This window comes from Manis javanica, chromosome 4, assembly GCF_040802235.1.
Source record: "Manis javanica isolate MJ-LG chromosome 4, MJ_LKY, whole genome shotgun sequence".
Taxonomy (NCBI): Eukaryota; Metazoa; Chordata; class Mammalia; order Pholidota; family Manidae; genus Manis; species Manis javanica.
In genome coordinates, this window is record NC_133159.1 from 12,471,232 (window position 1) to 12,496,575 (window position 25,344).

A 25,344-nucleotide genomic window follows, 5' to 3' on the forward strand; every position below is an offset into this window, starting at 1 on the left:
GAGTTGATACAGAGCTGTTCTTATGTTCATTCTACTGAAAAAGAAGTGCAAAAGCCAAAACAGAGTAAACAATGATGTCGTTTATTTAAAATGTTTACTCCAAGAAATATATATATATATATATAAAAAACAAGACAATTACAGCACTAAACCAGGCACCTTCGACCAAATCACCACCTCTTCTTACATCTCCCTTTACTCTAAGCCTCTTCTTCCAAACTCCCCTTCCTGAGCTGCAAGACACCACACGCCCAAAGGGTCGGCCTAGAGCACACCCACGCCCAGTCCGGGCTGCTTCATCGCTCTGAGTGTAGGACCACCCCCCAACTCCTTGTTCTGAGGCACTCCCCCATTAGGAAGTTCATTTTTTAATTCTAGGCCAAAAGGAGTGTCTGGCAGAGGCCAGGGCATCCTCCCTTGAAGGTACATCCCTCCCGCTCCAGGCCCTGGCAAGGGCTTCTAGCAGGGGCTGGCGGGGGGCATCGGCTTAGTCCAGGAGGAGATGGAAGCCGAGCCCTGCTTTGCCGAGGGCAGCTCTGCCAAGGTGGGGGCGCAGCCTGTGGGACCACCTGAGACACAGGGGGCTGCATGGGCCCAAGCAGCACAGGCCCAAGCCCCACACCAGGAGAGACTTGTCCAGGGAAACAGATGACTCCACACACGGAAGCTTGAGCAGAGCTGGTGGTTGTGGGGTGATTTGGACAAATTGGGAAGCTCTGCAACTGCAGAAGCTTCTCCCCTGGACCACGGACCCAACATAGGACAGTAGATACGAGCATGAAACCAGACTAAATCTTAAAGATGCAGGCCCATCTCTGCAGGCAGTGCGCCTTGGGACTGGTGGGGACAGATACTGCTGCAGGCCCAACGAAGGCAGAAGCCACTGTAAAGAGCGGCAGGGGGATGACTAGGGAAAAAAGCAACAATGACTAGATCATTTTTGGCATTTTAACATCAAGACAATGACAAGCGGTAACAAACAGCAAAGCAAAAATAAAAAGACCAATGCTTCACTTTCCCATCCACCCCACCTCACACTGAGGGTCTATCCCCCTTCTCCCCCGTAAGCACCACTGAACTAAGAAATCTATTTTAAAGCACCCAAACCAGTCCAGACCCTCTCGAAACCAAGAGCCCCAGCCAGAGCTGTTGCATCTCTTGGGTCCAAGCGAGAGGAGGGTTCCAGGAAAGGCACCTCGTAACGCATGTGGAGCGGTGCAGCCCCGCGCAGGTGACCAGCTCAGGCAGAGGGCACTTGGCGGGGAGTTGGGGTGGCAGTGGCAGTCACAGCATCTGTGCTGACATGTGGAGAAGGGCAACTTCTTTGTAATCCCAGCTATTTGGTACCACAGCCAAGCAAACGCCACCAGACAGCTGGGTGAACGGAACAGGAACCCGAGTCTCCAAAACAGACTGGGCCTGGCCCAGCAGGATCCAGCCGATGGGAAGAACAGACAGAAGCAGTGGCGCTAAGGCTGACACACACAGGGCCGGCCCTTCTTGGCAAGGCCTCCAGAATGCACCTTCTGCTGCTGGCTGATCAATCTCTACGGCGAGTGCTGGCAAGGAGCCTTTGGGCTGGAGATACATCGTCCCCACGTCTGCCTACCCCCAAGTCCCCACCGGTTCCACGATCACCTGATTTTCATTTGGACTTTTACAGCTAAAGTAGATATAAATGGCTAAACACAGACCCCAGAGACCCCACCAGGGGGGGAAATGACAGATTCTATTAATGTCACAGCCAAAGGGCAGCGGGGCTTACAAGCAGCCAAGGGGAAAAAGAACAAATGCAAGCCTCAGCTGGTCAGAAGGAAAAAGCAGGAAGGTGACCTAGAGGCTCCCGAAGCATGAGGGTGTGATTCCGGACGGACATCTGCCACCAGGGACTATCTCTGCCCAAATGCTGCCAGTTCCCATTAAGTAATGGGACTTTCTTTTTTTCTGAGTAAACAGTGATTCCTCTCCCAGGTAGCACCCATTCGGATCACAATGCTAATTACAAGTGGAAAGGGATGTTTTGATAAGTGTATTTAGGGGGGTGGGGAATAATAACAACTTAAAAAAAAACCCTAGATTGCTCAAAGTTTCTGTCTCTTTTGTAGGAATGGTAAATTAACTATGAGCAAATATTTTAATTAAACATTAAGAGAAAAAACCACTTTGGAAAGCATACAGAAAAGGTAGTTGACGTTGAATCACTTATAAAACGGAACCTCAGGGAGTCTTAACAAAAATGCACCTTCGGTCAACTCTTGCTTTTTTTAAATTCCTCGTTTGACTTCCCGTCCCAGTGCACATGGAAACGACAGCTGCCGCGTGAGCTGTGGAGCTGAAGACGACCCCGGGGTCAGAGGGTGCGGGGGTTATACTCTGGCAGTTTCTTGATCTTCTCTTTCTCGGTCTCACTCTCATCTCTCGCTATCACCAAGGAGTGCGAGTAGCCCATGGCAACCTGGAGGAACAAATCAGCATTGGGTGTGCAAGGGTGCCTGGTCCCACTGGTACAAACAGACTTTGGGGCTGATGAGAACGAGGCGGACAGCAGGACACTAGTTAGCTGGGCTGACAAACAAGGGTGGTATGGAGGGAAAACAGAGAACCCCTGATGAGTGCGTAAAAGCCGTTCACTAAAGACCACTAGTGTCAATGTGCCCGGTCACTAATGCCCTGCCAACCACAGCCCTCCCGGTGCCATGGGAGGGCCCCACAGAAGGCCGCCCCCCAAGCACAGCTTCAACACTGTCAGTGGAGTGTGGCAGGAACACAGGAATCCTGCTCCCATTCCCTCCACCACTCTGGACCACTATCTTGCTTTGAGTAAGGGTACATGCCCCGTCTGTCTTGGCAGTCAAGAGCTGGCAGCCTGACGGGCATGATAGCAGGAGCTTCACCCCACCATCTGCCCCACAGTTTAATGGTGCGGAGTTTGGGTGATGGTACAGAGCAAACGTGAACTGTGCACCTGCGCCAGAGAAAATCCACTGTGGGGCTGGACTGTGGCCCTTTATTGCAGCTGAGAATGGCTGAACCTGGCCAGCAAGCCCCTGCACTTGCTCCCGCTCATGACTCACACCCATCAGAACACCCCAGCCCCAGGCAGCAGCAACGCTGCCCAAGATGTCAGACAAGACTCCGACGGGCTGCAAACACCAGACGCGGCAAGGTGAGCTGGGATCTGGCATGACGTCATTCTGCTGTCAAGGCTTTCCCTGCTCACTCACCTGCTCTGTGAAGACACCGTCCAGCGTCTTCACCTCTTGAGCTGCAGTGGAAGACTTTGGCTTGTGATCCCCGTAGCCCTAGTGAGGCAAAGAGCACACACCGAACTGGGCACTGCTGCGACACATCCCCAAAGCGGCCATGTCTCTGGCATCCCACTAACTGGGGCCAGGCCAGTGGGTGACATTTATCCATGAAGGTGCTGCCAACAGGTGATCCATTCTTGTCTCAAGAAAGCCTGTGGCACTGACCGGTAGCCCAAGGGATTCACGCCTAACGGATGCCTTTTGGGCAGTGTTACTGGGGGGACAGCCCCAACCTGAGTGCAGAAGAAAATGGCAGCTGCAGCCCTCCAGACCATAAGGGCACAGGAACGCTGCTGTCTACGTACCCACCCTATGGTCTGGCATATACCACCATCTCCTGGGAATTTAGGAGGAAACAGCAAAATTTGGGGAAGAAGAGCCAAGATTGCTCAAAGTTTTTTTTTTTTAGAAAAAAAATCCTCTTTTGTAGGAGTGATTAACTCAACTATGAGCAAATATTCTTACTAAACATTAAGAGGAAAAAAAACACTTTGGAAAGCACCCAGAAAAGATGGTTGACGTTGACTTACTTACAAAACGGAACTTCAGGGAGTTAATACAAGAGTCCTCTCGTGGGCAGGAGCTGACAGGGTGGTGGGGCAGGGAAGGCCTGCTCAGTCCCTTGGGCCATCTCCAGGCTCAACCACCACCATCTGCTGATAAGCCAGGGCACCAGAGACAGATGGGACCAACTGGGGTCCGCTTGGGACCACATGCAGGAGCACGGAGATGGGCGATTTCAAGGGCAGCAGAGCCCTCAGCTCCAACAGGAGGCTACACAGCAGTGGGGGCTTCCCTTCCCACCTACATTAGCCCACAGGCCCCACACTTCCCACCTTTCCACAGTGACACCTTCCCTTAAAGTGAGCAGTTCCTCCAAGATGCAAACCGTCTCCTCACCTGGGAGGCTACCCAGCAAGTCCCCCTCACTCCCACTGGTTTCAAAATTGGTATTCAGTCCATTTCTGGTAGGACTTAGAACACATGTATCTGTCCTGCAAGAACATCCAGAAAAGCTGAGCCAGGTCCTCAGTCTCTTTCAAGGTTCCCCATGAGCCCCTCTGAGGGGGCCACCTGGACTGTCTGCTGATGGGGAAGCCCCTCTGAAGCCCCAGACTGAAGGTGTGTGCAGATCCCCGAGAAAAGGCACGCCTCCCCTCCAGTCCTGGAGGAGGTTCAAGGGCCCAAGAAGGCCTCCCTCCACACCCCCCGCAACCCCATCAGCTTCTGCCCACGAAGACGACAAGCTGGGGGAAGGGAAATGGCGTTCCTGGGAGGATATTAACAGTGGAATTGCGCTGAGAATCGAGTCCCAGCTAGAAGTGGGGTGCTGCCAGGACGCACCCCACAGCCCAGCTGCTCCTGAGGCAGAAATGAGGCATGAAGGACCCCCTGAGCACCAAAACCTAAGGGCCAGATCTGGCAGGGGAAGGCCCGGCCAGTGTAAGGGCCTGAGAGCCACCGGTCCTCAGAGTCCAGGAAGCAAGGAAGCACGGAACACAGACCAACCCATCCAGGGAAAACGAGGGGAGACGTCCCCAGCCGACCTGCAGCTGGCCTGGAGGCATGCTGCCCTGAGGCACACACGCTGCCCCCTGGGCTAAAAACAAAACAAAAACAAAAAAAAAAAAACATGCTTTGAGGCTCTGGGGAAAACTGGAAGACATGTGCTCCTGATGTAAGCCCTCTAGATGGGAGAGGCAGACACATCATTGCATGCCTGTCACCGTCACACCACAAGTACAGTTCACCAAAAAAGGGATCGGAAACCACCCGATTCCGTATTTACAATGTGGACAGAAAGGACTTTTATAATTATTCGATGGGCATGGAATCATCCCTGAAAAAGTGGATGTAGCCCAAAGATTAGGGAACACTGCAGACCTTAATACAACTGGGCAGGAAGTAAAAGGCCCACTTGCTTCTGTGTAACTTTAGGAGGCAGTCTCAGAGAGCCTGGGTGGGGTACGGCCGCTCAGCACACAGCCCCAGCTTACCAGCTCCCCGAAGGTCGGTGATGGGCCCCAGCTGATCGTGCTCTCGTCCGCAGCCACGATGATGCTACTCTTCCTACGGAAAGACAGAGGCTGTCACCATTGCGCCCAGCAGCCCCGCCCGTGCCCCCACCAACCCTTCTGTAGGCTACATGCTCAAGAGCACGGTGAGACCGTCTAGCATAGAAGTCAAGTACATCCCATTAAATGTCCATGACCCACTCATGTCCAAGTGACAGGGCAGGCAACCACTTCTGATGAACCCTAACCACCATCCCACGTGGGCCCCAATGGCAAGCCCTTAGTGTCAGGCACCACAGGGCCCTGGACCTTCCCGCCTCACCCCAGCCCAGGTTCTGGGACTCTAGGGGGACGGGAAGAAGCGTCCTTTTAATGGTGAACACACATAGCAGGAAAAGGTGAGTCCCAATCAGGATGTGAAAAATCAGCCCACAGGGGGTGGAAGGGACAGTAACCTGGCAGGGCACCCTGCCCCCTAGCCCGGCAGCCCATTAACACAATCAAACTCTTCAACTTACTGGACAGCTCAACAAACTGTCCTCAAAATTAAAATGAAAACCACTGATTTGGGTAGTTTCTTCACAGTGTCAGAGTAACTGAAATCCCACCATGTAACCTTTTTTTGTGGTCATACATTTTAAAGTATATATTTTTAATATAAAGCTGACTTTTCATTGAAGATTGCAGCTTTGATGAGTTAGCCACATGATTTCAAAGTTAGTACCTCACTGAAAAAGGAGTATACTGCCTTCTAAACAGTGCTGTTCATAAACGTTAAGCCAGCCCAATGCAAGAGCAATGGGATCATTAACCAGCAATCACCCTCAGTATGATTTTTTTAAATTAAGGTATCACTGATATACAATCTTAATGAAGGCTTCACACGAGCAACACTGTGATGACTACATTCACCCATATTATCAAGTCCCCCCTACCCCACTGCAGTCACTGTCCATCAGCATAAGATGCTGTACAGTCACTACCTGCCTTCTCCGTACCACTGATTAATTCTGAGGCGACAAAAGCAACATAGCATACTTGGCCTTTGAAGAACAAAGACCTTCGGGCTCTTCCCACAAAGGCAGTGAAACAAGACTCACCAACCTCTCTGGTCCTCCCACTCCTGCCCTTGAATTCGGTGCACACAGTGCCCTGACAGGGTGAGCAAAACACTCTCAAGGATGCAACACTTCCCCAGTGTGTCCAACACGCCCAGGAGGGCGACCAGATGTGCCACTCCCCTAGGAGACCCTGCCACCTACCCACAAGCCAGGCTCCGGATTCTCCAACCACAGAGGTCCTGCACAGCCTTGGGGTACATGGTCGATTCACGGGACGTGTTGGTGGCCCCCCAGAAAAACAGACCACCTGGAGAAAGACAAACATGTTCCCACGTGACCAGAAATCTCAAGAGCTTAATTCTCATACTCTGCAACATCAGTGAGAAAGGCAAGGGGATCAGGACCCTCTGTACAAGATACTTGGCACCGGAAACGACAAGGCAGAGTTGTTAACCAAGTAACACTGGGAAGTCAATGAAATTGGGGTTCCCCATTTGGGATGAGGACAACGGCTACGTGGCTCCCCACTGGAGCACTCACGTTCCAGGAAGGAAAAACCATGCTTGATTCTGGCCACCTCCCTCCCATGGCCCAGACGGAGGAAATCACTAACCCACTTCACTGACGGCAAAGGAGCAGGTGTACCCAGCATAGATCTGGGAAGCCCCGCGCCCAGGGAAGTCAAACAGCTTCACGAGGCGGGGGACCATCTCATCCTTCTGCTCGGCATGGCCCAGGCGGCCATAGCCACCGAAGCCCCAGGAGAACACGCGCTTCTGGGAGTCCAGGACCAGCTGCAAGGAGAGAAAACATGGGGTTTGAACGGGCCAACCAACAACAGGGGTCATCTGTTGTGTTTCTGTTCCAGAGAACCTGATGGTGAAGGGGCAGAAACACTTGGAGTCAGCCCCCACCTGCCTCCAACTGGTGGAGGTGACAGGAGCAGGTGCAGCTACACAAGGACGTTTCCTGTTTCCTCTACCAAGGACTTTTCCATTCTTAATTTTTTTTTAAGTCACATGTCTTTCCCTTCTCCTCATCAGAAGCAAGAGGGCTCTGTCTCCAGAGAGCAGGCTGATGAGCTCAATTCCCTAACACAATACTCACTAAACTGCAGAACGAGGGAAGAGAGGAGACGGGCCAGCCTGCCTGCCTTGGATTTTTCTTTACTTCCCCACCCATGGTCACAGGTGACCTCCATCTGGCCACATCGACATATCAACAATTTAAAAGCTATCTTCTTTTCTTCACAGCGTCCTTGATGTTAATGTCTGAACCGTGTGATTGCACAACCTGTGAAAACATTTGGATGTAAGAGGCCTAAACAAGATCTAACTTCACTTCCCCTGACTGCACTATACAGCAGAGAACCACAGGGTTTACACTAGAAGGAACTGAAATCTCCCAGGGCCAAGTCACTGCGCCCCAGACAGGGAAGATTCCAGGGGAGGAGCCATGCCCCTGGCGGGATGCCCGGGCACCCAGCCAGCGGTCTTGCGAGAGAAGACAACGGAGTTTGACTCAGGAGACAAAATGGCTGCACGAACCAACTCATATGGAAAGGCACATGAACAAAGATTGTATTGCCACTTAAATAAAGTGACTTCTAAGGAAACAACCTTAATGACTAAAAACTACTCAGCACCCCGAGTATGGAATAGCGTCTATTGACCTAGAAAGATGTCCATGTCGTTAGACAAAAGCCTACCCAGAAAAATGCTGACCACGTGATCCCAACCCAGAATGTCTGTCCATTCAGGTGGGCCTGTAGAAGTTAGAGAAAGCTGTTCACGGAAGAGCTAAGCCCAAGGCCAAATGGTGTGAAGTGCCGGAGGAGAACAGCACGGCACAGCCGCCTGGGGTCAGGTCCCAGGCAAAGCCAAGCGCCAGGACACTGGTGCGTACGCCGTCCACTCAAGCCTTACCGTGTGGTTCGCGCCACAGGCCACATCTCGTACAACCACATTTGGGACTGGCAAAATCTGCCCGTCTTTTGTCTTCTCGATGAAGATGGCCACTCGCCGGGGCACCAGCTCACAGTCATACTCTATCCGTTGCGCCCTGGCGATGAACTTCCCGTCTGAGTTGTGTCCTGCAGCGACCACAGAGCCAGCCGTCAGCAGTCAGCAGTGGGCTACAGCCGAGCACCTGCCCCAACCTGGCCAGGTGGGGCCTCACCAGGGCACTTTCGTTGACCAAGGAAGCCTTCCAATTAGTGGGTCATGAAATCGATTTTGTGGGTTAAAACAAATCATTTTTTAAAAACGCTGACACAATATGAAACACCCAAGGACACTGTTATAAGGATCTTGTGAAAATTCTTTGCTTTTTTTTTACATTCAGATTTGGTCGCAATGTAGAACACGTTTCTTACTGTGGGCTAAGGTTAAAAAAGTCAGACATTACTGATCTAAATGGTTTATAGAGTATGGTTTGTGCCCAACCTGAGGGCCTCCTAGGAGGCCCTAGATAGGCCAAGATTGGACAGAAAAGATCGCACACAGTACCAGACATGCTGCTTTATAAATTACCAGTAACCTGTATGTTAGAATTAAAGGGCTCATTCTCGCCTCTGCCTTGCCTGACCCAGTAACTGTGTGGTGAAGAGTGGGGGCGGGCACGCGAGCTGGCGATACGCTTTGCCAAGGTCACACCTATGTTCTGATTCCAAAACGGATCCCTCTGGACTTGGACAATCAGATTGAAAAGTTTTCAAAGTAAGCTGGGAAGTTAGTAAGTGATTCCATAAATATCAACCAAGCCAATTTCTCAAGCCACCTTTAAATGAGTAGAACAAAGCCAACGAGACTCTGCGTGAAGAACTCAAACGGTGGCTGGTACACAGTACTGCTCAGTGCGTGCTGGGATCACGGATTTATCCCTCAAGGAAAGGCGGCCTGCCACGATAAGTGGCTTGTGCGCACGTCCTGGGCGCCACAGGAAGGCAGGGCAGTCGCCCGTTGCTGGACGTGGGCCAGAGACACACTTCCGGGGTTCTGCCCAGGGCTGGGTATGGCACCAGAGCCTGTGGCCATGGAAACGGCTCCTCCGGCAGTCTGGCAACTCCCTGGCAACCAACAATGAATGTGCGTAAGGAGCTGTTCTTATTCACTTCTGACTTGAGGTATATTTAGTTTCACAAAGTCACTGTTCCCTAAAGTCTAAGTCCAGGGAGATGCTTCTCTTTCTATTTATACAGTCTTCCATCTGCCGGCTTTAGTGACGTGGAGACCCAGCAACCCAGATCTGGGGGAGCCACAGATCCGAGTGGTGTGCGGCTAAGCAGCCAGAAGAGGGCGCCCACGCCTCACCTCCTACTCCGAGGGGACCAGGCAGCCGGGAAGGCACAAAACAACACTTTGGTGTCAGGTGGGAAAAGAAAATGGAGACCTTGTAAAATCAGGACAGAGAGACATTTTCTCCTGCCTCAGAACTGATAAGAAGTGCTTTCTGAGGTTTTCTCTTCTACTCAATGATACGTAAGTCAATGTGCTTTTGGATGAGCACAGTTTAGGGATCCCAGCCCCCTGTGCGCGTCGCGGCTCCCCGTGTGCACGCCTGCTCGCCTGGGCCAGGGCTTCAAACCCTTCACTCACCTTGTGTCATTTTCTCACTTTCAACAAAGGAACTGAATAAAGGTGGTTTGATTTTTTTTTTTTCCTTCTTACAGCTCTGAAATCCTTTCAATATGTAAGTGAATTCCCAAATCAGAAAAAGGGATCTTGTCTGACTCAAGCCCTGCCTTTTGCATTAAGCCGGCATCATGTGAAGTCCAGGAGCCTGTGAGTGATGACATGCGGTTCCACTAAACAGGAGACCCACTTAATGGAGCAAGACTATTATCTGCCATCAGTTACCCACATTTCTAACACGTGTGTGCAGTTTCACACTTACTTCTGGTTCCAAATATACAGTTAGACTACAGAGCTTTTAAAAAATATAATTCCATACCCAGCTGACCATATTCAGGGCACCCAAAGGAATAGAGGTTTCCTTTGCAGTCCATTATCATACTGAATTCAGCCCCACAGGCCATTTTGGTAATTGGCTGGCCGTTGTACATTATCTGAAAAGACAAGACAGTAGACTTTCAGACTGTTTTTTAGAAGATTGATAAAGTGTCTCTACCTCTCTGCAGGTTGATGTACAACAATTAGTTACAAAAGAAATGTAATGAACTCAACAATCCTGAAGGCGAACGCTTAGAACGTAAAACACCCTCGTGCCCCCACCATCCTGGTACAGCGTCAAATTCCCAGATGGGTAAATGCTGTCGCTGTTCTTTGCATCCCTTGAAATGCCCAGCACTGCACCTTATGCTTCCTGGGACTCAGCGAATGCTGAATTCAACCACATGGGTGTGGGGGTGAGTTAAGCAGAAAGCAACCAACACTTCGCTCCCAAATCTCACTACGGTCACGAGTAAGTGAACTCAGCGTGGGCTTTGGGAACGACGACAGTACTTGGTACTTGCTGCTGCTCATGACGCACATTTCGGAAGGGAGGTCCACGCTCCCAACTGGGTTTCGGGTGTGTGAATCCAGGCCCTGTACAGCAATTTTGCTTATTTTGGGGACTGTGCCATTCCAGGGCACAGCCCTCAGCATACAGAATGGACACTTCGAAAATCCTTCAAACCACAGACGAGCTTGGCCACTGTCTCTTCTAAGACCAAGAAATCAGAGTCCCCCTCTTCCTCACTAAGCTGCTAATCAGATTCCCTAGCATTCTGCTGCCTATATCACTAGTTCACTTTTTAGGTATAAATCCTACCTCTCTAACTTAACCATTCGCTTCTCAGAAGTAAGAAACTACCTAACTCCTTCCTATTTGCATTCTGAGCATCTGGCAAGTGACTTCACACAAGGCCCAAACTCAAAAGTATTTGCAGATAAAGCCACACCCATACAACATTTCTCACTTTCTCTGGAACAGAACAGGCTTTTTAAAAACAAGGACTCTGAAGTAAATTACTTCATTCAGAAAGTGTTTTCAGGATGTTTTTCAACTGTGAACATACATTAATTAAGCCTGTTTTAAAGACTGTAACGTGAATTTCACTCAAATCATTTAGCCCCCATGTTGAAGAGAGAGAGATTAACTCAAACAAGTGGGAGAACTACCGTCTCATCCCAGAAAATCAAACACAAAAACCAAGAAAACCCTAAGGGCCCACCCGTCAGTGGAAGCAGTACCTGCGCGGGACTCGGGACGGCGTCCGTCTGGTTACCAAGGCCCAGCTGCCCCATCTTGTTCTCGCCAAATGCAAACACAGAGCCCGTTTCTAGAAAAACATTACCATAGATGGGAAAATAATACTGAGGGTTTTGAACCAGATTTGGAATCAAAGCCTCCAAAACAATAAAAACAGCTCTGCCAAGAACGCATGTAACAAAGCACTCTAAAAGGTGGTGGGGCACAGAGAAGCTCACAGAGGAACCCGGGGCCTGGCCTGGCCTCCGCTGCCAGCTGGGCTTCCCATGCCCAGGGGCCAGGCTCTCAACACCCTCAGGCCATTGCCCACTGAGCTCTCAGGGGCACCTTTCTGATCGTCACCAACAGTCCCAGGATCACTCCACCCCACTGCCCAGGGTGTGGCCTCTTGCCAAGTTCCTAAGAAAATTGTGGTCCCTTACCCGTCAAGGCCAGGGTGTGGTTCCGCCCACATGCTACGGACACGATCACTTCGTGGCTGAGACCCTCAATGAGTTTGGGAGCTTCAACTCTCTTGGTATCGCCATGTCCCAGCTGCCCCTTCTCATTTCGACCTGCAGGTAAGAGCAAGATGAAGTGGGAAGGAGTCAGGGTGACTTCAGGGGGCAAGCAGACACGCTCTCCAAATCCCATATCCAGGAACAAGGTGAAAAGCCAGCCCCAGCCTCTCGGACACCAGGCAGCCATCGTAGGCATGCCCCCATGGGGTAGGGTGACCCGGCTAAGCCATATGGTGCCCTCCTGAGAGAGGGCTCTGCAGGCAGCTGCCAGCCAGCAGCCACCTACTTCCCCTTCTCTGACCCCCTTTTCTGGGACGGTAGCTGGGACCCACACATGAGCACTCTCGGAAGTTCTCTGCTACCAGGGGGAACAGAAGGAAAGCTAGGTTTGGCCTGACGCGCATACAACATTCAAACTCATAGAAAATCAGTTGTCACTTCTCACAGTACCTGTCAGACAATTCCCTCGTTCCCTCCACTTGAAGATGTATTTTAAGAGAAACCATTTTTGACACCTGCTCCACGCGTGTTTAATTACCTCAGGGCTTGGGACATCTACCATGGCCCATTTGGTTTCTACCTGTCATTTCTCTCATCTGCCAGGTGAACGATGCTCACAGAACAGTGCAACCCCACCTTCTGCAGACCACCCCAGCCACATGAACTCTGGCGGTGGACAGAGGACCTGCTCGGAACACAAGCCCTCTCTGCCACCGGCCACCATCCACCTCTGGGGCGGCACCAGACGCGCGGTCAGGTGGCAGGAAGGCCCGAACAGGCCAACCTCTGCCACGAATCCTCGGCGGTGCACAAGCCCTCTGGCAAAGCTCCTCAGCTCCAGAGCAGACTCGGTGCTCTGGGGGGGCCTGGAGGCAGCTGGATGCCCCCACACCTTACCTAGTTTTCAACACATGCTACAGTGATTCCAAAACAAAACAACTCTATGGGCCACTCATGGGTCCTGCTAAGCCAGGAGAAAAACCACGGTTGAACTGAATGTTTGGGGAGATTTCTGAACATTTTATGGAGCCAAAAAGTCAGGGCAACTGTGTGTGATGGGTGGGGGATGGGTGGCGGCACCTTTTCCCAACAGTGTTAATCATGAGAAAGGCAGGAGCAAGAGCAACAAAGACAAGCACCAGGTGTCCTGAGAGGGCTTGAGAAGTAATAGCTTCTGGCTTTATGAGGAAAACTGCCCTCAAAATTATACTTTGATTCCAGTCTGCTGGTAGGAGAGGCAAACAGCAGCTTCTAACAGGAGCTGCCCAAGCTCACTGTGAAAGGTGCTTTAAATGCAAAGCCAAGTGCTGGCTGTGGCTTGTCAGCGCAAGCAAGAGGCCCAAGAGGCTGACAGGCGCAGCGATGTACCGTAGCACTAATGCTTATGGACACTGGACAACCTCTGCTGAACAGCGGGCTCGTCACACCCCCACAAGCTCATCACCCCCTGCAATGCCAACTCCGCTTACAGAACACGACCACATCTTTGCCAGGGGGTGGGACGTGCCAAGTTAGACGCACAGCCTTCAGAAGCATTCCCTGCCCAGGTCAATATGAGGCACCTTTTTAAAGCACCACATTAAGTGGAATTCAGTAAAGAGGTCAGAACTGAGGTATTTGAAGTGTGGAGCTGACACAGAATGCCGTGTTCCGTGCGGGAACACAGAGGAGGAGGACGACTGCTGGGGGAGGGCCCACCTCTGTGCAGACTGGGAGAAAAGGAAAATCATGGCAATGTCAGCATGTCATCCATAAACTATACAGTTTAAATTTTGGCCAGACATGCTTGTTATCTTTTTTCAACAGAATTACAAAATTAGCAAAGTACGGGGAAGACAACAGATGTTAATATATTTGGACTTTCATACAGCAGCTCATGAAATTGCAAAAAATGGTTCAAATGGACCAAAATAAAAATGCAGTCATATGGACTTAAAAGGCAGCCACAGGATCAGAAACAAAGGGCAGGGACAAATGCCAATGTACCCAGCTGGAGGAAGAGTCTGGGAGCTACCAGAGGGCGTGGGGCTGAACTAAGCCTCAGTCAATACCTGGATTAATGATCCGGAAGAGGAAATGGGTGGCACTGCTTGGAAGCCCTCTGTCGGGGACACTGACATTGGAGGGCTGCTAAAAGGCCAAGGACGGGGACCTCCCAGGACCCAGGCAAGGGGATCCAGCAGTGGGGAAAGCAAATCGACTCAGAAAAAGTATCCTTAACTATCCAGGGAAATATAATAAGAAACAGACAAAATAGGCCACAAGCACAAAACCTGTGATACCCAGAAACGGAGGGACAGGACTGCAGACACGGCGGCTTGTCATCAAAGCCGGAGGTATTTAAAGAACACAGCTCTTACGTCACACTGTGCCACAAAGCAGGAAGGGGAACTGTTGGGGGGACGGTGTGCCTAAAATAGGAGTTCAATTCCAGGCACTTCGAGATCAGAAAGATCCAGATTTAGTCAGAACATTCAGGAAAAGATTATTCAAGAGAATTCTAATAATTAGGGGGTTATGTACAAACACATGGCAGAAAAGGGGAGGTGGGGGGGTGTGTATAGGGAATAGACAAGACCAGCTGGGAATCAGGAAGAGGAAATGAGGGCTGCATGGAAGGCAGCAGAGCCTGAGAAGGCAGAAGGCCGCCCCAGGGGGACTGGCCTAAGTCACCCCCTGCCCCGCTGAGCATGGTACTTACCCCAGCTCCACAGCTTCCCTTCCGTGGTGATGAGGAGGCTATGGGCAGCACATGAACCCGAAGCCACTGTCCGCACCCGGACCCCCGAAAGGCACCCGTACCTGTGGGGCCCCCACAAATTCTGACCAAGATTGCGGTAAGCAGCTGCAACGAGAACAATAACGCAAATCAAACACCCAGTGATTGATGGATGAAGGGCACCCCCAAAAATGTCACTAGCCACCAAGGGTCCGTTCTCCTCTGAAACAACCGCAGGGCTTCCTGGAAAGAACTAGCCCCAGAGCTGGCACAGACCGAGTCAGTGGCCATCTGAGCACTGATGTGGCTGTACCTCCATCTCTGCCCCATGCACAGGGACCTCAGACCCAGGTGCCACTGCCCAAGTGGCCCAAAGGTGGGGTGCTATCCCTCCTGCAGTCCCATTGTGGGGGACGGCCCCAAACAGGGAAGCTGGCAGTGGACTCCTGCCCTCTCTATACACCCATCAGGCCCTTGGCAGAAGGGCCCCACCAACAGTCCTCCCCCAACTCCAGCTCCCACCACTTGGTCTCCTCCTTTCTCAGGGGCCCCGCTGTATTGGCCACGTCATGACCCCCTTGCCTTTGCACATGTACTTGCCCTTCCCTGCTCCTGCTTGTTCTTCAAACCTTGGGTCAGCACCCCTCCTCTGGGAAGCCCTCTCCGCCCACACCCGAGTGCCCTGTGAATCTGGGGGTCTCCCAAACACCTGCTGCGCAGAGAGCACTCGGTAGCGTTAGGAGGCACTCAGAAGGGAGGACCCAACAGCCACCCCCTCCAGGCCCCCACTCTGCCCATTAGCGCACGGGGCATGGCCGATTCTGCTTATTATTTCCTACTGTGCTTTTTTGTTACTGTTTCGAAATGCAAGCCACTACCAGATAAACTGTCAGGTTGGTGTGGATGAAGAACTGACTAAATGGCTGGTTTCTCCACCAATTCCCGGCTCCACTGGAAAAGCATCTGTGAAATTGTTCAACACCAATCCCCACCCTGCCTGCACCCCACCAGTACAAGGGGCTGGTCAGGCAGCAGAGCCAGGGCCCCCCCAGTATTAAGCAGTCCAGACAAGCCGTATCACACAGTGACACTCCTGAGCGGCTCCACCCAAGGATGCCCCTCTACGCTAACAGGTGGAAGGAAAACCAAGTTTCCAGGGAAACAGCAAACCAAAAACAACAGGCTTCACGGGTTCTGCGAAGGCCTGTTGATCACGAAGGCCAAGAGAACAGTGGCGTGACTGACGTCTCATCTGAACACACAGCGCCAAGGGCCACCGTAGGAAAGCCGTGCCACAGTCGGCCCAGCTTGGCTCACGGGCAAGGAGAGGCTCTGATTTGCCCAACTGCCTTCCCTACAGCAGCCCCATCAACACCAATGCCCGAGGTGCCCTAGCTTTCCTGGCAGGCAGGTTTCTCCTGGCTTCCCAGGAACCCCACCCGTGATCCCAGTCAGATTAAATGCCCGGCAGCCCAAGTCCTGGGCCCCTCAGCCAGGCCGGCAGTCAGCAGCCCGTCGCCTGGTCCTAGCTGGAGAGAACACGAACCACTATGCGATCCTGTTCATGAGCCAGGCACTGTGGAGCCGACAGGCTCTCCCCCAGGGAAGGCAGGCTTCAAGGGAACACACTGGAAAAGGGCAGGGGATGGGGGCAAGAAGAATCGTTCTTCCCTTCGTTTGGCACCAGTGGAGAAACAAATGCTCCCTCCCTTCCTTTTTATGTCTGATGGCAAGGCCACGAAGGGCCAAAAGATATTTTAAAATACTGAACTTTTTTTTTAAATTACATAAAACTTCATTTGGAGGGAGAAAAATTAGGAAAGCAATGGTAGAACAGGAGGGAGACAAAAAGCACTCTTCAAATGAGCCATTAGGGCAAAATCCCTTCTACCAGAGCATGAGAGCCGCAAGGTGACTTCCCTGTCTTCTGTCCTCAGAGGTGTGAGGTGGTGAGGAGTGGGCCCGGCTTCACTGCCCCATCCCACCCAACACCCGCAGGTGCCAACCCTGGCTCTGCCACCGGGCTCTCCTCTGGAACATACTCCCCCTCTCGGCCTGAGGGTCTGTAAGAACGAGTGGGCCCCTCACCTCAAGAGCAGCTTTGAGGGACGATGCACACACAGAGCTCAGGTCAGTACACACCAGGTGGCGTTCCTTGGACACCAGCTGCCAGGCAGACAGGTCCCTGAAGGCTGGGCATTTTCCACAACAGGAGGAAAATGGCTCAGACCCATTTCTGGCTCAGCTGGACCCCGAGCACTGCTGAGACTCCTACTGTCCTCAGAGTACAACTGTCCACCGCCCGTCTTGAGGCGCTAGGAGTAACAGTGTGCAAATATTTGTTCACTGTGCAATGCTGGAAAGTACTTTGGGCCTCTTTCCAAAGGAAATCAAGAAGCCATAAAATGTGGCAAGGTGCCAGGCTCCACTTCTCAGGGATGGGCCAGTATTCTCCTGAGGGGAAGATACTCATTTTCTAAAAGCAATAGGGGGAAGTTGTTTCTTAGGACTTCTCCACTCCCCTCCACCCCCCAGGCTGTTACTGGCTCTGTCAAGCCAGTTCCTCGAACAATTTGGCAACTGACAAGGAACCGTGGACTCCTCTGAAACATCTACCAAGTTTGACATGTGACTGTGACAAACATCTAGGACATTGTGATATTCCACAGGACCAGCCTCTTTATTTTAATCAAAGTAAGAGACATGAGAACATGGAAAGGTGCTGATGTGCATTTGAAGCTGCTATTTATACTTTTTCTGGTTCATCTTAAATGGAACTGGCTTTTTTAAAGCCATATTTATAAAGTAAGAGACTCACACAAGACCAGGTTCAAATCTCGCTCCATCTTTAGAGTGGCTGTGCAGCCACGGAAGTCTTTGGCCTCTCTGAATACTCCTGTAAATGAAAAGATGACCTACCTGGCGGCTGGTCACCAGAATTGCACTGAACACCTAGAACACAGGAAGCGCTCAGTAAGTAGTAGCTTCATACCTTTTCCGAAAGCACTTCTCCTACCTTGCTGTTTAGGCACTTCTTTTCGACCAATCAAGTCCCAGTTGGTTGCCCCAAAAATCAAAAGCTGCCCTTTGCACTTAGACCCTTCAAGTTTCTAGAGACAGAGAGACAGGGAAAAAGAAATTAGCTTGCAATGTTGCTTCTACCTTTCTTAGGCTGTCCAATGACAGCAGAAAAAAAAAAAAAAAGAATCAATGCTTTATTAGTACTTCCATCCAGCGGCTTGCACAGCAAGAGGCCGAGGCATCACCCCTCATTGGCTTCAATGATCATAACCCCAAACCTGCCCAGCAGCTTGTAACCCCAAACCTGCCCAGCAGCTTTGTTGTTTAGGCTCACATTTATTCCTCTATTTCTCTGTAAAATATCTTTTGCAAAACGCTAAATAGTAAGCCAAATGACATTCCTCCCGTATGCAACATTTGCAGGAGGGCTGCTGTGTCACACAGGAGTATCAAAAGCTGGCTGTCTGTGGGGCGAAGTCTACATTATCCCATGGCCAGCCCAGCACTCCACACGGGGACCTCAGCCTTACAAGCCCCAAGTCCCTTCTGCACAGCATCACTCCAGCTGACTTCCCCATCATCCTCTGGGTGCTGCCTTGCACCCAGCGCCAAACAGCACTGGATTTGCTTTCCCCATCAGCAGAAGGTTAGGCACAGCAGGCAGAACTGGGAGTCGTGGCTGGGCGATTTGACCCAGGCAGTCCGCCCTCAGTGCATCCTCACCACTGGCAGTAAGCCAGCTGAGCAGTGGTGAGGGGGACAAGGTAACCCCCAGGGGCCAGCTGGAGAGGGAGGGGCTGTGGTCACCTGCCGTCCGGTCTCCACCCTCAGAGTACGGACACAGAACACAGAACACTCAGGGCCACACACTCCCAGGCATCAGTGGGAATATGCACCATTTGAACAGGCCACTGTCCAATTCAGAGAGGTCCTCATAATCTTCTCAGCACTTTGCTCTATTATCTGAAATGCCCCAAAACACCTTCTGAATAGCAAAGACTCTCTTCTGAGCTATCCACTCAGTTCCATTCGGGCAAGGGCAGCTGTGCCCTCCCTCTCTGCCTTCATCCTTTACATCGCCATTCCAGGCCATTAAAAAGAAAGATTTCCTTCAGTTCATGGAATTGTTCTTAGAAGGCTTCGAGAAAAAAAGCCAAACAGCTCAGGATGCAGTCACTCTAACCTCTACAGTGGCTGCCCTGCTGGGATGTTCTGGCAACAAGGTGCATGCATTTGTACAAGGAACACATCTTCCCGATGAATGATTCTGTTTCCCAGGGAGACTCTGCGTGACCCAAACCTGGCATCAGAATACACCCACAGTACAGGTCCCATCATGCTCGCCTGCATTTACGCAGCTGGAGGAAGGTGGTACAGCTACAGGACACATCCTGCAGCCAGCTTGCGAAGGGGCAACGAACAGCCTGGACTGGAGAATACTTCACCATGCTTAAATATTTAGAAAGCGACCTTGATCAGAGAGCAGTCCCACCCCTTGGGGCCAAGACTCAGATTACTGGAATAAGAGCCTAGTTTCCCCTGGTTATCTCCCTTCATTGTTCAACTGACCAGCCTGGCTGAACATTCCTGCAGGTCTACTGCAGGTGGCAAACAGCAGCCAGTTCTGTCAAGTTCCCCATGGAAGGCGTAGCTCTGGGTCACTGATGAGCTCTCCGTTCTTGATTTGGGTCCATGTGGAGGGGGCAGCAGAGACCCCGGATGGAAGGCACTGTGGTATGAGCTGCTGGGCAAGAGAACAGTGCAGAAGGGCACTGCAAGGACTGCATCCTCAGGCCAGGCGGCCTCCTGTCCCCCAAAGCGGGCAGAGGACTGATTCACAAGTGCTAATGTGCAGCACCTGCTGACAAAGTTACACTGTTCAAGACCGAGACAGCACACCAGTGCTGCTGGTCACTGCAGGACCTGAGCTCCACCTGCCAGAGCCCCTGACGCTGCTCTGGACGGGAGCAGCCTCCTCTGTGACCTAGAGGTGCCAGCAGCCACATGAGGGGGTCAAGGGCTTGTGGATACTGGCCCATCAAATCAGCTAAGCATTTATACAAAAACCCAGCCTTTCTGACATGGGTTATCTGGAAAACCTTGGTAAACCGAGCTTGTTCCAGTCACAGTGGTCTGATCCCTACGAAGGGAACTGTCATTTTACTCAGGTTGTCATGGGCTCCTTTCCTCACACATTACATGGAGATAAGTAGCTGTATTCCATCACTATCATCTGCAATTTTTTGCTATAGGCCATGTACCTTTACGCCTCTATAACTTAATTCTTCCATCTTATGTGAAATAATTAAAATAACAAAACTCTTAACATCTCTTAAATCACAGTCCTTATTCTTCTTGTCATAGACCTAACTGGCCCATAGGGTGGGCGAGACCCTGATGCTTTCTGTGTCCATCCCAAGGAACTCCAGTGATGGCTGTCAGGGTTGAGACCCAGAGGTGATATGACCCCTTGGAGGCATAACCCAGTTTCACTGATGGGCCCAGAGATGGTTTTCTGGCTGACCTCAGGTCTGATACTGCACTGTCTAAAGGCCACGTGTCAGAAACGCTGGTACAACAGTCTCCAACAGGATGAGAGAAATTTCATTTCACCTTGCTGTTTCCCAACAACCCAGGCACGTAAGCTGGGCCGAGACGAAGGGCCACAGCAGAAAAATGCACTAAACTTCTTCAATCAACAAAATGAGGTTTCTGGTCCAAAGCAATTTTTGAGTTATTGCCTAAGTGCAAGGAGTACGTTTATGAGGCCAAGAGTCAATCTTTTAACATATATCCATTTAGAAAACATTACTCTCTGCAGAGGGAAGCCCCTATAGAAAAATGTAGGCTACAACAAATTCCCCAAAGGGCTATCAACTACAACAGACTTCCACCTCGGTTTTCAGTTTTATTTATTTGGTCCTTTGAGATGGGACAGATCTGTCTCAGGATCACAAAATCTTAGCAACCCAACACTGAAAAAACTACAAAAACCTAGACAGCTTACAACACTCACCTGTTTTCTAAGGAGTCAGCCCAGGCTGCTTGCTTTACCCTACAGGGTTAAGAAGTTCACAGGGAATTCGGGCTGCATCACCCTAGACAATCATAAAATGTGCATCTGACATGACTACATATAAACCCGTGATCCCTGGAAAGAGCATTTTCTAAGACTGAAATCATGTTTTATAAAAGTACACACCTTTTTACTCAAAGCAACCTCAACCAGCTTAAGTACCTGGAGTTCATTTTTCATAAGCCCAACATCTACAGCTTTGAATAACTGTAGTTTCAAACAACTCCTGGCAGCTGCTCACACACAGCTCCTTCAAGCAGCTCTCAAAGCGGCAAGGCTTGCAAGATTTTCAGTAAAAAGCCTCTTTCTAAAACAAGCCAGGGACTGCTGTTGGCCTGTGGCAGCACACAGGATCTGCAGACTGCTCAGATCCAGCCGTGTGCTGCCTGCAGAGTCCAGGGACCTGGGGCCAGGGATGCTGGGCAGGAGGTCCACCCAGGGATAGTGCCCACCTGGTGGGGAGGCTGGTGGGGAGGCAATGGGGCAGCATGGGGCTGGCCTTCATTCAACAGAACTAATGAAAACTTAGAATTTGGGGTGTGTACTTTCCATAAGGCATAAAAGAGCATCATTTGTTACCCCTGTCTGTCTCCTGGATGCACAAAGCCTAGGACAGTGTGCTGACCCATCCAAGGGAAACTGCCCTCTTGCTGTTTCAGGAGGTGGGGTGTATGGATATGTGTATGTATGTACATACACGTATTTATGTCAAGCAGTTCAAGATCTGTAAGATATAAACACAAAGCAAATGTTAACTGCCCCAGACTGCTGCTTCTGCTGTGTCCACTCCAAAGAGCAATGGGAACTTCCAGGAAGGCGAAGAAAATGCCATTTACATCAGACAAGCCGGCTGCGTGCAGTGCTGGGGTGGGGAGAGCCTGGGGTCCCTTTGCGCACTCGGTGACTACCATTTCTGGGTGAATCTCAGCATTGGGGTATGAATTTCTTACCACCCGACAACACAACTCATTGTTCTAACAAGCTGTCTGGAGCCCTGCAGCTGACAGTCTTCCTTTGAGGAACTCACTGGAGAAGATACAGCGGAGGCAGAGCCCAGCTGGCCTTTCTTTCCAGTTCTCTCCTAACACCCAGCCATGGGAGGGCAAATGTGTGGAGCCTCAGAGAGGGCTGAATTTGTTAAAGGAAAACAGTTCCTATGCTTCAGTCTTCTTAATCCTGTGATAATTTTCTGGGCGCTCACCTGGTCCCAGACCTGAGGTAAGGTAGGACCAGGGCTCTCCATCGCCTCTGGCTGCCTCAACACCTAACACTGACCTCTTCCCTCGGAGGACAGTTATAAAGCATTTTCACATGAACAATTTGCAAATGCCTTAAAGATGACATCAGAAAATACCTAAGCCCGGTGGAAATCTAGCTCCATGCGATCCTGGGCTGGGCCCTTCAACCTCAGCCCCAGCTTCCTCATCTATAAAGCAGATGTAGAAACGCATTGTTTTTACCCCTCTAAGCTGCCTGAGCATCTGTGGGATAAAGTGCTGTGGACCAGTTAACCCTCAGACATCCTCCGTTAATTCTCCACACCCCATTCGGAGAGGGGAAGGGCCTCTCCAGGTACCCTATTCCGAGCCTAACTGGAAGTTCACTCTTGAAGTTAACTGAGAATCTGGTGAAAGCTCTGACCCTCTCGTAAACACAACGTTCCACATTAAAATTGGGTTTGACGATCGCAGGCCCCAAGTTACCATCTCTGGCTCTGCAGGATTTTGGAGCTACCGAAGTGGAAGTGGTCAAGATTTGAAGGCCCCACTCCAACAGGCAAATTCAAGTCCATTCAGACCACAGAACATGCTTCTCCCCTGGGGGGGGGTACACAGAACCCAGTGTGCACCCGTGCGCCCTGGGACCACAAGTGGCTAACAAAGCCCAAACACCTCTCAGACCGTGGGGATGGGGGGCTTCTGGACCTCCGGCAGAGGGCTTTTCGGAGCATGCGCCCTCGCACCCCGCCCCGGCGCCGGTCGCCCCCGCCTCCCCGGCGGCGCGAGACGGCGCAGGGCAGCACAGGGCATGCGCGGCGACTGCCAGGCCCCGCCCCCCCGGAGCGCCGGAGCCGAGGCGGCGGGAACCTCAAAGCCCCGGCGCAAACCGCCGCTCCCCTCAGCGCGCCGGCGGCCCCCTCCCCACGCGACGCCCCGGCAGGCCGGCAGCCCCAGAGACCCAGCGACGGCCGGGACACGCGGTGCCGTCCCCAGCGTCCCGCGCGCTCGTCCCTTCTCCAGCCCAAGACAACTTGCAGAAAGTCTCCCTTCCCGGGGCGGGCGGGGGAGGGGAGGCGGAGGGAGGCGGCTGGAGCGGCGCCGGGGGCGGGGCCATGACCCCCAGGCGCGGGCTCAGGCCGCCCCTCCCCCGGCGGGGCCCGGGGCGCGCGCCCCAACGGCCAACGGCCACGCGGGCGGGTAGCGACGGGGTCTGTAGGCCTGGGCCCGGGCCGCCGCCCGCCCCCGGCCCGCGCGCCCTTTTGTTGTGCCGCGGCGATGATTCAGCCCGCGGCCTGCGCCGGCCCCATCGCCCCCGCCGGGACGCGCGCAATGACGCGCCGCTGCCCTCGCCCCCATTTACCCGCCCCACCATCAGGCCCCTGGCCCGGCCCCGCACTCACGACGCGCTCCTTGGTGTGTTCCGGCTCCGTGATAATCACGGCCGCGCCGCCCGCCTTGGCCGCTGCCGGCCGCGCTGCGCGCTTGCCCCCAACGGGGGCCCCGTCGAGCTCCAGGCCGTCCTCGTCGCCGCTGCTGCCGCCACCGCTGCTACTGCTACAGCGCTCGGGCCGCTCGCGCTTCCTGCCCGCCGGGCCGCCGCGCTTCCTGGGCCCGGCGCGGGTCGTGCCGTTGCCGGAGCTCGGCTCCTCCCAGGCCGCCGCCGCCGCCTTCTTCCTGGGCATGGTCGCGCTGGAGGAGACACGGGGCAGCGGCGCACAATGGACGGGTTATAAACTGCGCGGGGGGAGGGGAGCGCAGCCGAGCCACCGGCCTCCACTTCCTCCCCTGCCCTCCCCAAAGTGGCGGCCGCGGGGTGGGCGGAAAGGGGGCGAGCCAGGAGGAAATCGCGCCTCTCCCGGGCCCCGGCGCGCCTCCTCCGGGGAATCCCGCACGGGAGCCCAGGTTCCGACTGACATACGCTCAGGGAAAGAAAAAAAATGGAGACACCCCCCACCGCCCAACACATCCTCAAGTTAGACCTGTCTACAAGGCATCACAATTGCTACCTGATCCCCAAAAAAGTAAAGGGAAAGAATAAGGAACCTCCAATCCTCTAGGTTCTAATTAAAGGCTTCAGGACACTTCAGAGATCTCCCTTCGGCACCTGGGGTTGCAAAGGAGATACCCCGCTCTCTGGCCGCCCCACCTGCTGCTTTTGTCTCCGCGCACCCCTCCCCAAGCCCACTCATTAAATGCAATTCTCCCCGAATCCCCGCCCGGACCCCCAATTCCGCCCCAGCCTAAGGATTCAGACCTGAGGCTGTAATTAGCCTAATCCCTCCGGGTGGGCTGTCCCCGCGAAATGAGAGACGGATAAAGCCGGCCCCCAGGCCCAAACACCTGCTTGCACAGACACGTAAAATAAAAACTTTAATGGTGCCCAACTCTCCCGGCCACTCCACGAACGTACGGCCCGGCAGATCCCTCGGATCTCGGCTGCAAAGTGCCCCGTTCCACCGCTACTTTCCCCAAGCGTCCCTGCGCTTTTTCTTTCTTTTTTTTTTTTTTTATTGATTTTGAACAATGGGATCTCTGTCTGTCTCCGATTAAACCACGTGGATCCGCCTTCCTTCCCCTTTTTATTCATTCAAGCCCCCAACCCCCCCCTTCCCCAGGTTTTTTTTTTTTTTTTTTTTTTTTTTACCTTTCCTCCTTCAAAAAGGGAAAAAAAAAACTTTCCCGGATTCCACAAACTGAACTCTGTCGATTTTGATTTTCAGCCCCTACCTGGTTGGAGTGTTGAGAAACCGGAGATAGGAAGAGAACTAAAAGACGAACCGGAGGGCTTTCTCTTCCCTCGGCCCAGACGAGGGATCCTGCCCACTCACCAGATACACTTAAAATGTAAATACGAGCTTCCAGAACAAATGCTACAACACAAAACAGAAACACATGTGCGGCCGGGCGGCAAGCGAGCGCGCGGTAGAGCGGGCGGCGCGGGGCCTGGGGCGCGCGCGCCCTCTGCCGGCTGGCGGACCCGCGGGGGAACCGGTCCCCGCCTCCGCCTGCGCCCGGCGGGCGGCCCGGCCCACCCAAGCCTGCGCAGGGCGCCACGCCGCCAGACTTATCCCTCCCATGTCCTGCGCGTTTCCCAGGCTGCGCAGCCCGCCTTAGGCCTTCTACGCAACGCGTCCTGCGCGTCAGAGATTTCTTTGGGGTTTAGGAGAATGTTAGATTGTTTTTCCCGGGTACGTCTAGACAGGTCACCTG

General features: G+C 52.6%; 1 protein-coding gene across 4 annotated transcripts; it reads right to left on the reverse strand.

The window, feature by feature from the left end:
- Positions 1-60: 60 nt before the first annotated feature.
- RCC2 (regulator of chromosome condensation 2) lies at positions 61-25,064 on the reverse strand. Of its 4 annotated transcripts, none has more exons than XM_073233291.1 (13): positions 24,862-25,064; positions 23,535-23,823; positions 17,834-17,927; positions 14,800-14,943; positions 12,021-12,152; positions 11,580-11,668; positions 10,336-10,450; positions 8,310-8,476; positions 6,998-7,178; positions 6,586-6,691; positions 5,306-5,378; positions 3,225-3,302; positions 61-2,455 (listed from the first exon to the last, which is right to left on the reverse strand). In XM_073233291.1, exons 2-13 carry the CDS (start codon positions 23,814-23,816, stop codon positions 2,351-2,353), a joined length of 1,566 nt encoding a protein of 521 aa, XP_073089392.1. In that variant the 5' UTR covers positions 23,817-23,823; positions 24,862-25,064; the 3' UTR covers positions 61-2,350. The 4 variants fall into 4 exon arrangements, with proteins under 4 accessions (XP_073089392.1, XP_073089389.1, XP_073089390.1 ...); XM_073233288.1 differs by having other exon boundaries at positions 17,810-17,927; XM_073233289.1 differs by having other exon boundaries at positions 17,810-17,927; positions 24,779-25,025.
- Between the last annotated feature and the right edge of the window lie 280 nt (positions 25,065-25,344).